Source organism: Dermacentor albipictus, chromosome 2 (assembly GCF_038994185.2).
Source record: "Dermacentor albipictus isolate Rhodes 1998 colony chromosome 2, USDA_Dalb.pri_finalv2, whole genome shotgun sequence".
Lineage (NCBI taxonomy): Eukaryota > Metazoa > Arthropoda > Arachnida > Ixodida > Ixodidae > Dermacentor > Dermacentor albipictus.
In genome coordinates, this window is record NC_091822.1 from 100,169,835 (window position 1) to 100,185,723 (window position 15,889).

At 44.0% G+C, this 15,889-nt stretch overlaps 1 protein-coding gene across 3 annotated transcripts in view; it reads left to right on the plus strand.

Annotated features, from left to right (window-relative positions):
• The window catches only part of LOC135915920 (cationic amino acid transporter 2-like), a 146,813-nt gene that overhangs the window by 97,919 nt on the left and 33,005 nt on the right, over window positions 1-15,889 (plus strand). For 2 of the 3 annotated variants that reach the window (XM_065449109.1, XM_065449111.1), the window contains exons 9-12: window positions 1,367-1,428; window positions 3,860-3,999; window positions 7,269-7,371; window positions 13,377-13,454. In XM_065449109.1, the coding sequence (XP_065305181.1) occupies window positions 1,367-1,428; window positions 3,860-3,999; window positions 7,269-7,371; window positions 13,377-13,454 (383 nt within the window). The remainder of the gene's footprint in view (window positions 1-1,366; window positions 1,429-3,859; window positions 4,000-7,268; window positions 7,372-13,376; window positions 13,455-15,889) is intronic. The other variant, XM_065449110.1, reaches the window with a different exon arrangement.

The following is a 15,889-nucleotide window of genomic DNA, read 5'->3' on the forward strand; positions in this document are numbered from 1 at the left end:
GCTTGGGTCTTGACTTGTGGCAATGCTTGCCCTTCACAAGGCACCCGTGTCACATTGTTCGTTTTCCTATTAGTAGCAGTTCCTGCAGTTCAGGGGAGCCTTCAAGAGACGGGGTGCTCACAGATCACTGGTGCTGCCACTATTTTTAAGCATGTCGCTTAATTCATGTTAAATTTTGCTGCAACGTCGCCAAGTCTTGTCAGTTAACTTTAAGTGACGTAGGCGTTTTAGTACGCTGGGGGCATAATATCAGCTGATCCAGCATAAGTGTGCCAAAATATTTAATTTTTCTAGGGTCCGTGCAAGTGGGGAATGAACAGTGAACTTGCCAGCAGGCTGTAGTGGGGTTTTACGTTACTAATATACTGTCATAACTGATGTTGACAGCTGAAAATCTGTGTTTGCCTTCAGGTTGTAAGGTTACAGATGCAGCACGATTCAAAAGAACATGACTAATCTGGATTTCCTAGTACAAGAAGGCATCATTACAGCATTGTTTCTGCAAATTTCGTAGTTCTCAGTGCTCTTAAAAGGAGAGGCAAATTCTGCGCCATACGCTAGTTTGCCATTTGGAATGTCAAATACTATTCTGTGATCTTTCTATAGGTCAAATACAGTAAGCTTGCGTTAATTTGACCCTGGCTACCCACCGAGATTGATCAAATGATCTGCTGGGTCAAATTAAATATGATGAAAAAAAGCAGCGACAAGCATACACTGCTGATTTATTTAGCAGTATTTGCCTAATTTTAATACTCCACTGAATCAAATTCAAGTTAACTTTCTTTCTGTCCAAAGTAGAAAACTAATGTGGAAATGACATTAAAGCTCTTGCAGAAAGTAGAAATTGAACGCGCGCCTTATTTTTTAGCAAGAAAAATGGGCACGGGTCTGATGTGTTGCATAATAGCGCCAGTTTCCTAAAGTCAGCAGTACTTCAACAATATTTTGTTCAGATTGCAATTTTGCTTCTATTGAACTTTATGAGAATGTATGTAGTAGCATCATTTCTATTCATTTCAGGCAGCTAGATATTGTTGGGATCTGGTGTTGTCATTTTGACAATGTTAGCAGATGAGACAACAACAAACCAAATCAAACCAAACCAAATGAACTGCAAACCAAATCTCGGCATAAATGACACGCACTCTTGTTTTAGAGCATTCACCATAATAGGCACTCTCAAATGACAATAGCAGAGAGAAAGAAATGGGAACGTGCTGGGAACTGAATTCTTGTCTCGTACGGCTGGCCAGTGGAGAAAGCAGGACTTCTAGATCGTATTGCTCTCATAGCTTTCAGGCTGTTTATGCTATGTTCCAGGGGAGATGCAAAAAAATGAAATGAAGCATGCAATACTTCGCAGGTTGGCTGGTCAGTGGCCAAGTGGATCGTCTCCATTGGGGCTCTGACTGGGCTTTCCACAAGGTAAGGGCTGTGGAAGTTAGCTCAATGTTTGAAATAAAGACAGAGAGAAAATATAGTTCGAAGTGTTGTCATCTCTGTGAAAATATGAAAATAGCATTGAGATTTTTCAAATATTTTTTTTTTGCAGTTGTCCTTACTGCCTCTGTCAATATGTCAAGATAATTATTTAATTATTGCAAAATATAATTGAACTGCTAACCAGTCTGCAGTGTTGTTTCATTGTAGGTGATGTGGCCTCGCAAATTATTGGCCGTGCTTTTGCACATGTTAGTAGAGCATGCTTTTTTTGGTTAGCACCTGAATTAGGCGAAAACGGAGAGCAGCGTCAGAACTCGAGGTGTGACAGCATCTGTTTGTTAGGCAGAAACAAACAAAGGAATTGCTCGGTAAGCACGGGCACTATGCACGACTTCAAAAGTTATTTCTGTTAAAACAAATTTCGACACGGCAGTATAGTTTGTAGTGCTGGCATGTATGAACTCCAGAAACAACAAAATAAAGCCAAGATCGTCCTTTAAAAAAAACTAGAAATGGTTCCTGACAAACTAAAAGGTTTCCAGGTATGTAGTATTGGAGATGGTGTCACTGTCAAGATATCTCGCCAGATCACGATCATGTCTGATCACGCCACAGCGCAGATGCAGCGTGCTTCGCAGACTGTGTTGACTGTACTGAGGTGCATCGTTTAGCAGATATAGCTGCATCATGCTTTTGGGTGCACTAAGAGGGTGTCACTGCTAGAAGTGTATGCATCGATTGTGAACACGTTTTTTTTAAGACTGTCAAGAACTTCAATGGAATGGGAATCTTAAACAGTAACAGACACCGTGGAGGACGACCAGTTTGGCGAAAATGCTGATGAGGTGAGCTCATCGAACGACCAGGGCAACGGAAATTCTAAGGACGACCGATTAAAAGTGTTTATAGTCAACCGCTGATTGATCCGTTATTCGGCATAGCAGTCCGAGCGCAGTTTGAGGCTTCAGTGAGTAGCCATAAGCTTTCCTCGTGTAAGACCCACACCCTGTAAAATATCCGGAAAGAAAAAGTGTGGGCCTTGCACAAATGAATACGCTATATTCATTGCACACCTAGGTGGATTCAGCATGTAAAGTTCAAATGAGCATAATTTTCGTTCAATTTCCATCCGAATTCAATACAGACTATTTCAGTATAATACAATAGAACCTCGTTGATACAGTCCCACTGCATGCGATTTCCCGGCACCAACGTCTGCAATCAAGAACACAAAACATGACCCAATAGAGTTACACTTATGCTTTACCGATTCATACGTTTCCGGCACCAACGTTCAGTACATCAGCAAACTGTGATCATAGGATACGTTTTCCATCTGCTAGATCCTATGCAAACAAGAAAATGCGCGAAGCGTGTGCAGTCGAGAACAGTATATAGCTTCACCGCAACATTCACCCACTTTTCTCTCGTGAAAACACCGGCACCACCCAGTTTCTTATTTCGGTACCAGCAAATCACCTCTGAAGTCGTTGCATGCCACATTCTCAACTATCGCGCTGCCAAGCATATTGATAAGCATTGCCGCCTATCTGTTTCACAGTGCGTTGTGCCGTTGGAAGCGTACTGCAAGCTTTTAATAGATATAACCAAACGCACCGCCGTTCCCTGCTGCAGACTGCGATTGTATGTTCTCCAGTCGCCAGCCTCTTAGTAAACAAGAAAAGGTGCGAGGCCTGCGCGATTGAAAACAGTAGCTGCATGCCACATCGGCTTCCCTGCAATACTCGCCTGCCCTCTCACATACATGAAAACACATGTGGGGCACAGTGCACGTTTAGTAGGCGATAACCGAAATGCGCCGCCCTTCGCCGCTGCATGCGGCATGATGCGAGTGTTACATTTCACTTCGGCGCCATCGGGCATCGGCCACTAGCTCGATTGCGTTTGTTTTTCCTCAGTCTTTAAACACTACGCAATAGGAAAACAATAAAATGTCTCTGAGCCTGCCGACGCCCCACCAGCTTGATGCGCGTCTCTCGTGCCTCTCGTGCAAAACACTTTGCATTACATGGATGTCAAATACACTTGAGTCTGCGAAATTTTTAGTTACTTGGGGTCGTACGTTTTCCTGGTTAGCAAGTTTTCTTCTCGCACTTTTTTCCAAAACATATCAACGAGGTCCTACTGTATACATGTTCACTTTAACAAGGTTTGACTGTACTAATAGCAACAGTAACTGAAGCAAAGCTTTGCATCTTTCGCAATTTTTTTCTTTGGCACTTTAAACTTCAGTATTTTCTGATCCTCCTGATTTTCCCTTCGTTTATTAAGGCGAAGCCAAACTTGCATTATGTGCTGCACATGTATGCATGGTTGACACGCTTATGTGGCTGACCAAAGCTATGCACTCAGTGTTGTGTTGTTGGCCGACCAATTTTGCATGGCCCCGCAGTCTTTTGGGCGGCATGTTCCCTTTGCCACGTGTCCTCTACGCCATGGGCTCGGATGGACTCATCTTCCGCTTCCTGGCCATCGTGCACCCACGCTTCAAGACGCCCCTGATCGCCACTGCTGTGTCAGGCGTATTTGCCGGTCAGTACGGGAACTTGAAATGAGTACCTGCTGGATTTCTAAAAAGTGCAGTCTTGAGCAAACAAACAAAAATGTGCAGTCTCAAGCAAACAAACAAACGCGATGAGAAAGTCGTGGGCCTCACTAGCCAATTGGGAATCGGTACTAACTTGTGGCCCGCGAGTAAGAAGGGCTCACTGATTGCTACTAGAGCTTCCACTCACCTGTATCGCTGCATGGCAGAACCAGCAGTAAACAATGGATGGCATTCATAGTTAATAGCATAGAGCTGATTCAGGGCTGACATTACTTGTAGCTTTAACTGCATTGCGTGGAAACGGGGTATGAAGGGAATGCGGCTTCTGCAGCCATGGATAGAGCACTGAAATTCACATAGGAACATTTAGATGCGATTGTCTCCTGCAGATGATTTGATTCGAACTCTGTTGCGATGTTGATGTATAGTTTGCCACTAAATATGATGCAATAGAAATCTTGGCATTCAGGAACGATTTGGGCTGGTGTAAACACAAACCAGTGAAAACAAAAGTAGGAAGATGTAGATAATTGATAGTTTTCCCATTCTACTCTCATTCTGACACTGACGGTACGTTAATCATTGATCCGAATTGATTACCCTGACAACTGTGTACCTACTGGGGAAAAATGTCAACGTTTCTATACTTCATAGGCAATATGTGGATGACATGTGTTGTGCAAGCTTATGATAGGCAGCTTCATCTCATATTTTAGTTACTTTGACTGCTTGAATACACATCAAGTGTATCTCCTAGGAGTAACTGTACAGCAGAACCTCATTAATATGATGCCATTAAGTATGATTACCCGGCTCCAACGTTCGGAGTCTGTAACCCAAAATGTGACACAATAGAGTTGCGTTTATTAATGCAAAAGCATTATATCTGATCATTATATCAAAAGCATTATGTGTTTTACAATGCATGGCATGCAGTCCCATAGGTAGTATGCTGCATACTTTTAGTAGGCGATAATCCTAATGTGCTGCTGTTGCCTGCCGCAGGCGGCGTGATGGGAGTATCACGTTTTGCTTCGCTGGCATCTGGTGTCGCTCACCAGCTCGATTTCGTTCCAGTTACCGGTCGCCGTCTTAAAACATTACGCAATAGGAAAACAATAAAATGTGTCTCGGGGCCACTAAAGCCCCACCCGCTTGACAAACATTGGCATCTCTAGCCTCGTGCCCCAGCGATTTGCAAAACGCTTCACATTATGTCAACTGCAGTTATGTGAACTACAGTTGATTCTGTCAAACTTTCTTAGTCACTTCAGATGATATGTTTCTTGAGTTCTTTTTTTCTGAAACAACGAACAAGATTCTACTGCACTCGTGGCTGTCTTGTTGTTTTCTTGAGATTCATTTTTAAAGATTTGTATGTCATGCACTGCGTTACATCATGGAGAACTACGAAGGTATTTGAAAGATCAACAGGACAACCAAACCTCAAGAGTGAAGCTGTAATTTTGCCCAACAGGTTCCCAAAATTTACAATATTGGTGAAGCAAGTCTGCTTCTTTCTTTTTCTGCCATGTCTCAACAGTTTAAACAGTTTAAGAGATTCCAGAGGCTCTTAGAAAACTGCCAGTTGCCAAGAGCGTGTCATTGAGCATTTAATTGCACCAAGATTGCACATCTGCACTTGAGAGCAGAGCGATCGCACAGTCTACACTAGAGATTACGACTAATCATCCAGCAACTCCATGCATGTCATAACTAGCATTAACAGTGGACTTCTATTCTTTGCTTGTTTACTATGTTGTAGTGAAATCGAGTACTGTCGTGTGCTGTCATGGCAATACGGGCAGCTGCAACATGTGTTGTTGCGACCTCGACAATAAAGGCCAACTGCAATGAAACTTCGGATCGCGTCAAAAGCCTGGCTTTAAGTAATGTCTATATAGAGGAGCCTCCATGCAAAATTTGACGTTTTAAATACGAGGGAAAACATGGGAAAAGGCATGCCAATGTAGCTGTTTGATGCTGAAACTGAAAAAAATATACCACCATTACCACTCTGGAAATGACGCATGACCTACTAACGTGCAGCTCCTAGGCATTACCCCTGAGATTGCAGCAATTTGCAAGACCTCTGAGGACTTGGGGGTGCCGCCACGAGCCCTCTCTTGGTATAACGCACTCAGACGGATTTTTGTGCTTTTTGTTGCAGATATCTGGCGTGTGGCGACATTTCCAACAGCAAGCACAAAAACTAATTCGTCACCTGTGCTAGTAACATAGTTTATGGTTTCCCTATTTCTTGTGGTAAACAATAAATAGGTCAAACGGGATGCAGTATGAATGACCAACTAAGGGAACACTCGAACATTGTCAAGAAAACGGTACGCAATGGTTGGCTAGTGCATAGCTGCAGTTTGTGTGGCTATGAACCGTTGTTTGCTCAATGTACTGTTGTCAGTGTAAGCGGTGATCAACTGACACATGAAATAATTGAGGCTGAAATTATTTTGCAACTTGGCTCTGGGCGTGTCGGCATGCCATCTGTGCAGTTGTCAGATGAGCACTTATCCTTCCTGAGGACGCAAATTGTGCATGTGCAATGTGATGAGTGTCGGGTACAAACATAGGTCATCGAAAATTAAACTTTCTGTTGGAAGTTAGCCCTCGTCTGTCGCCTTGTTTCTTCTGTCCTTCTGCATATCTGTGCTGCACTTCACCAATATGTTGTACAAACGAATCCAGACAGCCACCTTACTCAAGACTAAACACTTTTGAGAACTTTTGCTGAGCTGCAGCGACAGCCCAAATATGAAAAAAATACTTCGAAATCTGGGATGCCACACTGCCGTACTAGTGTTGGGGGTTTTGGTGCAAGATTAATTAAGAAGTTTGAAAAGTTCAAATTAAGAAATTTGAACTTTTACCTTTAGTTTCTCTTCTAATTGTGTAATTAACTTAGTACCATGAAATTTGCGAAAATAGCTTTGAAATAATACTTTGTCAGTCTAAAAAGTTTCCGCGTTTTTTTCATCGTCCCCTAAGCCTCAAATGGTCAATCAAGTCGAGTAGGTCCTGTGAGGTACAGTTCAGCTGCCAATGTTGAGATTCCCAGCTTCGATTAGCCCCGGTTGGGTACAAGTTCTCTTAAACGTTCGCTTGCCAGTGTTTGATTATGCGCAGTTTGACACTGCATGTTCTTTCTTTGCTGTTGCATTGGCACATTCAGCGAGTTCCCGTTTTACCAGAGCTAGGAAACTTGAAACATCGCTCCTGCGGCTGCACGTTTTTGCAGGCGTGATGGCGATGATATTTAACGTGCAAGAGCTGGCCAACATGATGTCAATTGGAACGCTGCTGGCCTACAGCTTGGTGGCAATCTCTGTGCTCATGCTGAGGTAAGAGACCACCAGAAATATTCTGAAGTGCAAAACTTGTGCGGCATGGGCTCTGTATTTGTTCACTGCCTTGTAGAAGAAACAAACCAAAACAGACTGCGATACTTTTTCTTGCACCACACTGTAGACCTTCCCACTGTTTACGTTTGGGAGATGGAAAATGGGCTTTTAGAGATGTTTCAAGTGACCTTAGACAGATCCATAACCGTGCCAGTGCTTGCAAATGGTGCCAGACTATGCAAAGGGCAAATGTGAACATAATCGCAAGACACTTGTGATCGTCTTGATGTTGCCCCGTTTGACTTTCGTGTTCTCTGGCACAATTTTTAAGCCATGACAAACGAACCAGCCCAACGGTGCATTCTTTCCTTTCAGCAAGTGCTCGCATCCGTTTGCAGCAAACCAATGTGGGTGTTTATGACAGCATCCAGAGGGTCTTCGTAGGAAAGATCTATAGTTGAATAGTCCAGAAAACTGGAGTCCGAGGGATTCAGTAAACATTATTCTTCATTGATGAGGATAGGCAGTCATTTTCACAGCTGGTAGGGAATAGAAAGGTTTGAGATAATTGATGAAATGTCTTACAGAAATTGTATATTTGCCGGAAAGTGTATTGAACTTTTTGTTTGTTATCAGTCAGCAGTGAGAGGTCTCTTGCGATGCATCTGTAATGTGCAAATGTCTTTTTTTTTTTTTTCACCTGTCCTCTTATGCCTCACTTCACTGGAGTGTCTTTCTATGCATGCGGAGCCTTGCTCGGGTGTGCCTGTGTTTCAAGTTCACAAAAATGATACACAAGCATAATCATCAAAACTGAGGAGAGCAAAAAGGAATTTCTGTAGTTTGACTATCTCAAACCACTTGAGTTTCTTTTTTTTGGTTTCGTATGTCTTTTAACAGATTTTAGTCATGTAAATTTTTTTTTTCATGGCGTGTGAATCCATGCACTGCCTTGTAGGGGTGTGTAAATATCGGAAACTTTCAAATAATGAATCAAACAGTGTCCTATTCGGCTCTGCCTTCAAATCGAACAGTCACTAATCGTAAATGCGATAATGTTTCAAATACTTTTAGAATGTTTTGAAATGTTGACTGTGCCCAAATAAGTACAAAAGTGTAGCAAAAGTACAATAAATTTTCAACCCCCGCGGGCATAGTACAGACAAAAACATGAGGACTTGTGCAGTGGAGCAGGCTAGGCCACTTAGGTAGCCGTGCTTTACAGGCTGTATGTACAGTGATCCTTCGCACTCTCTGAAGAGCCCTGTGCATGTAAAGAAAGTACTTGTTTGCTTCTAATGCTCCATTTGTGCTCCTAATGAACAACACTTCATTACATACTATGTAATGATAGAAACTTGTAACTTTAAGGATACTGGGATGTGAAGATCATATTATAATACTAATTGTGATAATGGCTGTTCATTATTCAAAAGCTACTAGAAAAGATGGTCGATTTGATTATGGCACTATTCGGTTTCATACTCGATTCGGTCTCAAAAATTGCTGCTTGCTACACCCTTACTGTCTTGCACCGCCTTGATCAGCCTAGCTCTACTGACAGTAAGTTTTCGTGTTAGATCAGTCGTCGCCAGGTTTTTGTTGAAGGCTCGATCGCAGTGAACAGATGAAAGAAGCACACAGTGCTAAAGGACTGCTACTACCAGTGCTGGCAGATGGGTTATTTAGCGTTCTGAGGTCTGTGTTCTTCCATGAGCACTTATTATACAAGTACAGAGAAGCAAAGGAGCAGGTCCGCATGTGTTGCTATGTCAGTAGAGCACCACAAAGAACACGTTGAAGGGCGGTTTTCTTCCCTAGTGATGACTAGGTACATGCTGCGCCTGTATGTAAATTATTACCATTACTCTTTGCTTTCCTTGGCATCGGTCACTCTAGGGTTCTACTGCTTGACACTGGGTTTGTGGCTAATTATTAAGAGGAAGCTTTATCTCCAGAGTTTTAACCCCTATCTATATCTATTGCCTATCCAGCTAAATACATGGGAATCTAAATACATGGGAATGGAGAAATAGCTTTTCTTGGCGACCACTGCACTCATTTTGATTAGGTTTGTTGTATTTGACACTAAGTTGAAATCTAGTAACTGAAGGAAGAGGGTTATCAATTTACGCCATAAATAAAAAAAAACATATTGAAAGTTGCAGAACTTAAGAAAACTCAACTATGAAGTTTACAACTGTGTAGCTAGCAATAAGAAAAGATGCCACAATTATGTAAAGTGCACCCAGTAGTACATGTAAAGTGGACAAAATTGGTGTAGTATACACCATTCTTAAATGTAGCATAAATTTTTTAGTTTTTTTTACTAAGCCCTCTTAAACATTGTAAAACTTTTTCGAAAGTTGTAAATTTATATATCCAAATTTTCTGTTCTAGATGCTCTAACAAATGCAGTTTACAGAACTGCTATATCTGTTTTTGGCGCTGGTTCACGGGTTTGTAAACATTGGGCTTCAATTCTTTTTTTTTAAACTTGCCAATTTTTTACAATTACTGTCAGAAATATTTCCTAAATTAATTTTTTCCTTCCTAGAGTTGCTCAAATTTATTCTCGAATGCAACAAGCTTGATTGAAGTGAGTCGAGCGTTATCCCAGAAAAGCATTTCTGCATTTTACATGTACATTAAAACCTCATTGATACAATCACATTACATACAATTTTCCGGTGCTAACATTCGCGATAGGGAACACAAAAAATTAGAGTAGAGTTGCGCTTATTTTCATTGATTTATATGCTCCTGGAAAATGCAATCTTTCGTCACCAGTGTTCAGCACATAGTGGAACTCCGATCATACGATACATTTTGCAGTCGTTACATCCCATCTAAACGAGATAGCGCGCGAGTCGTGTGCAATTAAAAACGGTAGCAGCCTGCCGTGGCAGCTTCACAGCACTCAGCCGGCCCTTATGTCGTGAAAATGCCGACATGCAATCAGTTTTATTCCTGTATGAGCAAATCGCCTGGCGGGTCGTCGCACGTCGCATTCCCAGCTATCGCCATCAACCCTATTGTGATAAGCATCTTGACCGATCTGTTTCACAGCGCATGGTGCCGTTTGAAGCGCTTTCAATAAATGATAACCCAAACGCACCACGTTTCCTGCTGCAGAAGGAGATGGTAGTATAACTTGCCCGATCGCTAGATCCCATGCAAACGGGAAAAAGAACAAGGTACTACTACTGTATTTACTCGCATAATGATCGCACCCCTTAATTTTGTCATCAAAATTCAATTTTTTTTCTTTCCCGTGTAATGATCGCAGCCTGAACTTGTCTCAGCAATATGTCGTGTGCCAAGTCTAGTTAATGATGATCGCGCTTTCCATCTGTCGAGTGCTATGCAAACGACTCTTGAAGACATACCAAGCGCTCTGCACACACCCAACATTCTTAAGCAGATACCCCATTTCATTCCTTTCATCACTTTTTGCATTTCCATGAAAAGCTACAACCAAACTTGCCTCGGCTTTATTATTTGTAGGCTTCATAATGGTTTTGGCAAACAACAACATAAAGGGTGCCTTTCGTTTCTTCTCGTCTGCACTCGTGGGCACGCAACAAATCGCGAGCGGCAATGATAGTGGCCACATTTACACTGATGTGTTAGGAGTGTACCCTATTCATACGCCAACACTTGCAACGCAGCTAAGATATTCGCCCACCCTTAGCAGAAACGTGCCATATTAGGATAGCAGTGAAGACAAATGCCGCAGTTCCCGCAGCATGCCTGCCATCGGTTTGTCACTGGTAGCTAAGCGTGCCCATCTGTTTCTGTCCCCTCAAAGTGGACGTGGCTACGGTATTGTCGCAAACTTGCCAATAATAACGATATTATTCATTACTGATACGGAAGAAACTGTTTCAATGCGCGTAATGTACCTGGAGAAGAAAGATTATCGCATTCGGCGCGTTCGGCTTGCTTCGCCGGCCGCCATTCTTTTTTTTTGTGTCCGGCACTGACAGCAGCAGCCACCTGCTTGTCATCCCACAGGAAACGCGGGATGAAAAAATTTTTCTTCTCATGGGAAATTTACCCCCATAATGATCGCACCCTTGAATTTGCATAAATATTTTTGACAAAAAAGTGTGATCATTGTGCGAGTAAATACGGTACTACTACCGCCACTGCCGCTGCCTCCGCCACCAATAATAATAACAATAATAACAATAATGTAATTACTGACAGGTTCTCGGCCTGTTCAGATAGTGAAGTCAGTTTCGCCAGAAAGGCAAAGCATCGATTGCAATAGCAAATTAGCAGACTGGCATACGAAGTAGGGATAGCACTTTTATCGGCCGTATCAGCTTGTAAACATTCACTTGCTACCTAAATTAAGAAGCATGGTGTCAGCACGCACAGCACACATGAACACATCACACTCGATCACCGCAAACACTCGCTGTCAAAACGCTAGCATGAGCAAGTGCAGCAGCAGTGAGCAAAGTGACATTCGTGCTATCGCTGCAACGCAAACTGAGTGCCGAAAACACGGAGCATGCACAGTTACAAGCCGTCGCTGCGTCTAGACTCTGCCCTCAACGTAGATCGCTCTCAAAATACGGCTGTGTGACCGCAATCAGCTGCCACATAAGCAGTTACTGCTGGAGTAGAATGCCGCCCCCTTCTCTCCCCTGCTCCCGGTGCCTCGTAACATTCAGTGCCTCCCTCCCCGTTCTCCTCTCTTTCGCATGGGCAAGATTGAGCCGCGATCGTCGGTTCCCCTCTCTCTTTCACTCGCACATAGTGTAGGGTGCGGGGGGCGGCGGTCTTATCGCCCTTGGACTTTATACGGAACATCACGGCGACACCGATGCAGACGACAGAAGTCCACCTGGAGTGTCCGTATTGTTACGGAGGGATAAAAGAAGAGAGAGGAAGATCGCAAAAAGCTGGCTGCTGCGTGTTGTCACTAGTCTGCCATCTTAACCCCATTGAATTTACTTGTATATACATTGCAAATACAGTCTATACTCCCACCATCCCCGTAACATATAATTGCTATCGCAATAAAAGCTGCAAGGCCCACGCGATCGAGAACAGTCGCCGCCCACTGCATCAGTTTCCCCGCAATACTTGCTCGCCCGTTTCGCGGGAAAACGCCGGCAGACTTATTTTCGTATTCATATTTGTTTCATACTCCGGTACCAGCAAATCTCCTACAGGGTCGTCATAAGCCACGTGAACAGCTACCGCCACCAAGCCCATTGCGATAAGCATTCTCACCCATCTGTTAAACAGCGGATGGGACATAGTGCCGTTGGAAGCGTGCTGCACGCTTTTAGTAGGCGAGAACACAAATGTGCTGCCATTCCCTACTGCAGGTGGCACATTGCGACTGTTGCGTTTTGCTTCGGGGGCATCCGGCATCGCCTATCGGCTCGATTTCATTTGTTTCCCGTCGCCATCTAAAACACTAAGCAATAGGAAAACAACAAAATGAGTCTCGGGCCACTGAAGCCTAGCTTTATGTGCGTTGGTGTCTCGTGCTTCATACCGCAACGATTCATGCAGCGCTTCGCATTACGTGGATGTCAATTACAGTTAAGCTTGTTAAACAAAGGTTACCACGTTATATGAGCATCCATATATGGCACCCATATGTCGTTTGTATCTCACTTCATCCTCCTCTGCTTAGCGCCATGACATTTGTTTTTAAGTCATGAACCAACTAGCTCAGCAACAAGTTTTGTTGAGTGTATCAAACATTTAGTTACTTCTGATTGTATGTTTTCCCAGTTAGTATGTCTTCTGTGAAGTTTTTTTCGAAAACATGTCAATGAGGTTCTACTGTATTTCAGTAGGGAAATTGAAGTTGGTCCCGAGCTAAAGCTTCTTATTGTCCCCTGTTATCGGAGGGAAAGAATACTAAGTGAAAAGCATAGTGGTCTTCCTCGTGGGTGCTGGCTCTTCTTCCTTTCCTATCACGATGATGATGTTTTCTGCCCTTGCTGTGGTGCCTGCTTCCTCTGGATGGCCAGATATGAACCTCTGAGCCCCCAATCCATCGCATCTGCTGAACCATCCCTTTCAGTGTCCATCTCCAATAGGAGACGAATGTAAGTGTCAGCCTGCCTCCCCTTACTTCCTGCATGCTAGGGTTATTACCACAGTCCTTCTTTTCTGTGTTTGCTGGCATAGTGTTGGCAAACATTGCATGGGTGCACGTTTGTTTCAAGTGGATTCACTGCACTTCTTAAGTAATTGTGGTGTTGCTTGTACTTGCAAGCTGCCCGATACATACTGGCACAGTAGGAAAACAAACACTTGCCATATTAGGAAGAAAAGTTGTTCAGGTCCAGCTCGCATGTTGCAATATGTGTGAAGTGAAGCTTTCGTGGTACATATTGTGCCATTGCCAACTTGCTCTTCGAGATGATCTCCTCGTGTTGATGATTACTTCCATCACCAACCCACAATGGGTGGTCTGCTAAGTGGCCAATACCTACATAAGAAATACAGGCCAACGTAACACTTCTTATATTGTGTCGCATGAGTGTGCTAGTGCACAAGCCTGCGCCTTTTTGCCAAAGACAGGAATGTAATGGGTTAAATTTATGGATTTTCATCAACCGCTCCAGGAAAGCTTTGCTTCACGCGTTGGATCTGCATAAGTTTTTAACTATGTGGTAAATGCTTGTTTCTCTTCTATTTTAGCATGTCTGTCTTGTCGGATGAACGTTTAGTTTTGTGTGCCTGATATAATAGCGGAATTCTGTCTCTACATTTTCAATTGTATGTTTCTAAGCTGTGTATTGTCCTGGCACAAAGCCTATTGAGCACTACCTTCGCTGTCATATCTTTATTTCAGCAATAAAAACATATAGACAAGGTTCTGCTGTGGTTGAAAAGTGTTTCAGTTTATTTCCTTGATTCGACATCATTTACTTCAGTTTAGTTCCTTGATTCGAAATCATCTACTTCACTTAATTCAATCATGTTCAGTGATCCCAAAAGGTGCTTTTGCTCGTCTAAGGAGAAATAAGAGAGTGGCACTTAGTTTCAAATTTCAAATCTGATAATTTGAACTAGAGTGAACCTTTTGCTCTATGGAGCAGTTCTTCGCACTTGGAGGCAATTGCAGCTGTGCTGCTATGGAAGGCGACGCGAAGAGGTAGCCGCCATGGTCACAGTTCAGGCCGGCCAGCCATGGTGCCACGGGATCTCGGGAGTGGCAGCTACTGCGGCCACTCAGGTTGAGCGTGCTAGCGCATTTCGTTCTTGCGCTACTTGCACGTGAGCTGTCTTTTTCTTCGCAGGCTCTGGAGGCGATAGTCGCACCGCTACAGGGCCCCTCGCCTAGTGCGATGCACAATTATGTGCAAATGGTGTGCGTACTGGCCAGTTCCTGGCACGTGCCGAGAGTTGAAGATGTTGAGGGGAACAACGCTGAAGGTGTCGTCGAACAGTGTGCAGCGGTAGCAGTGGCGTTGGCAGTGGCAGTTGTTAGTAGTGTTGGGTTTCGGAATCTGAAAGAGATGGGCCAGGCAGCACCAGCAGCGTAGGTTATGAACGAGGTGTAGCCACAGTGATGCCATAGTGCAAGATCACGACATACCGCAGGTTCTCGTAGATGCCCAGGCTTGTTGAAGTCGGAGCTCTGAAAGAGGGACCGTCTGGCAACTCGCTACTTGCGTAGAAATAGCACGAGGGTTCGTCACTCACGTTGCTGACGTAGAAGGGATTCTAAAGCTGAAGAAACCAGATGGCAGAGCTGCTCATGCAAAACTTCGGTAGGCCATGCATCCATGAAAGGTACGAGTACAGAATATCGGAAGGCTCGCTTGCTGCTGCTTGCGGTGAAATCTTGAATGCCGATAGGGTCAGGGTTGAGGTAGTTGCTGAAGGCATTGCCAAGGTTGCGTTTCTGGTGTCGCTGTGCCTGCAAGAGTAAAATTTACCTCTGAGCTCTGAAGAAAATGAGCCTTTGAATCGGTGATAAGTGAGGTGCCCCAAACGGAAGACGGATAGTTGGCAGGAACGTTCAAGAAAGGAGAGCGATGGACCGTAGAGCAGCTGAAAGTGCTTGCATTTGGCCCAGTGAATGCCTTGGAAAGAGTCATCGTGCAGCTGCCATTGAGATGGGGAGGGTCACGGACAGAGTAGAGGTTTGGTGCTGGGGGCTGACGTGTGCTGATGATCGCCACGGTTGGACACAGGCAATGGGGGATGACAAGATGCGGAATGATGTGGCGGTTCAAATGGCAGGAGCTGCAATGACTTGATTACTAGAGGTGACATAGTGAGCAAGGATGGCTGTCTGCAAGTCCTCCTAGAAGTCGGGGCCAGGGAGTAACAGCCGAAGCACCTGGAACCTTGTTGATACGGAAGTGGCTGTCCAGCTGGATGAACCAGATGTCTGGCATGCCAATGTAAAATTCTCAGATGCCCTACAAGCGCAGGATGTCTGCCAGACCACGTGAGGCCACGTCACTCTCGCCTTGGTAGATAGAGTTGGTGCGTTGATGCTGGCATGGCTGGGCTCGGTCGTCCG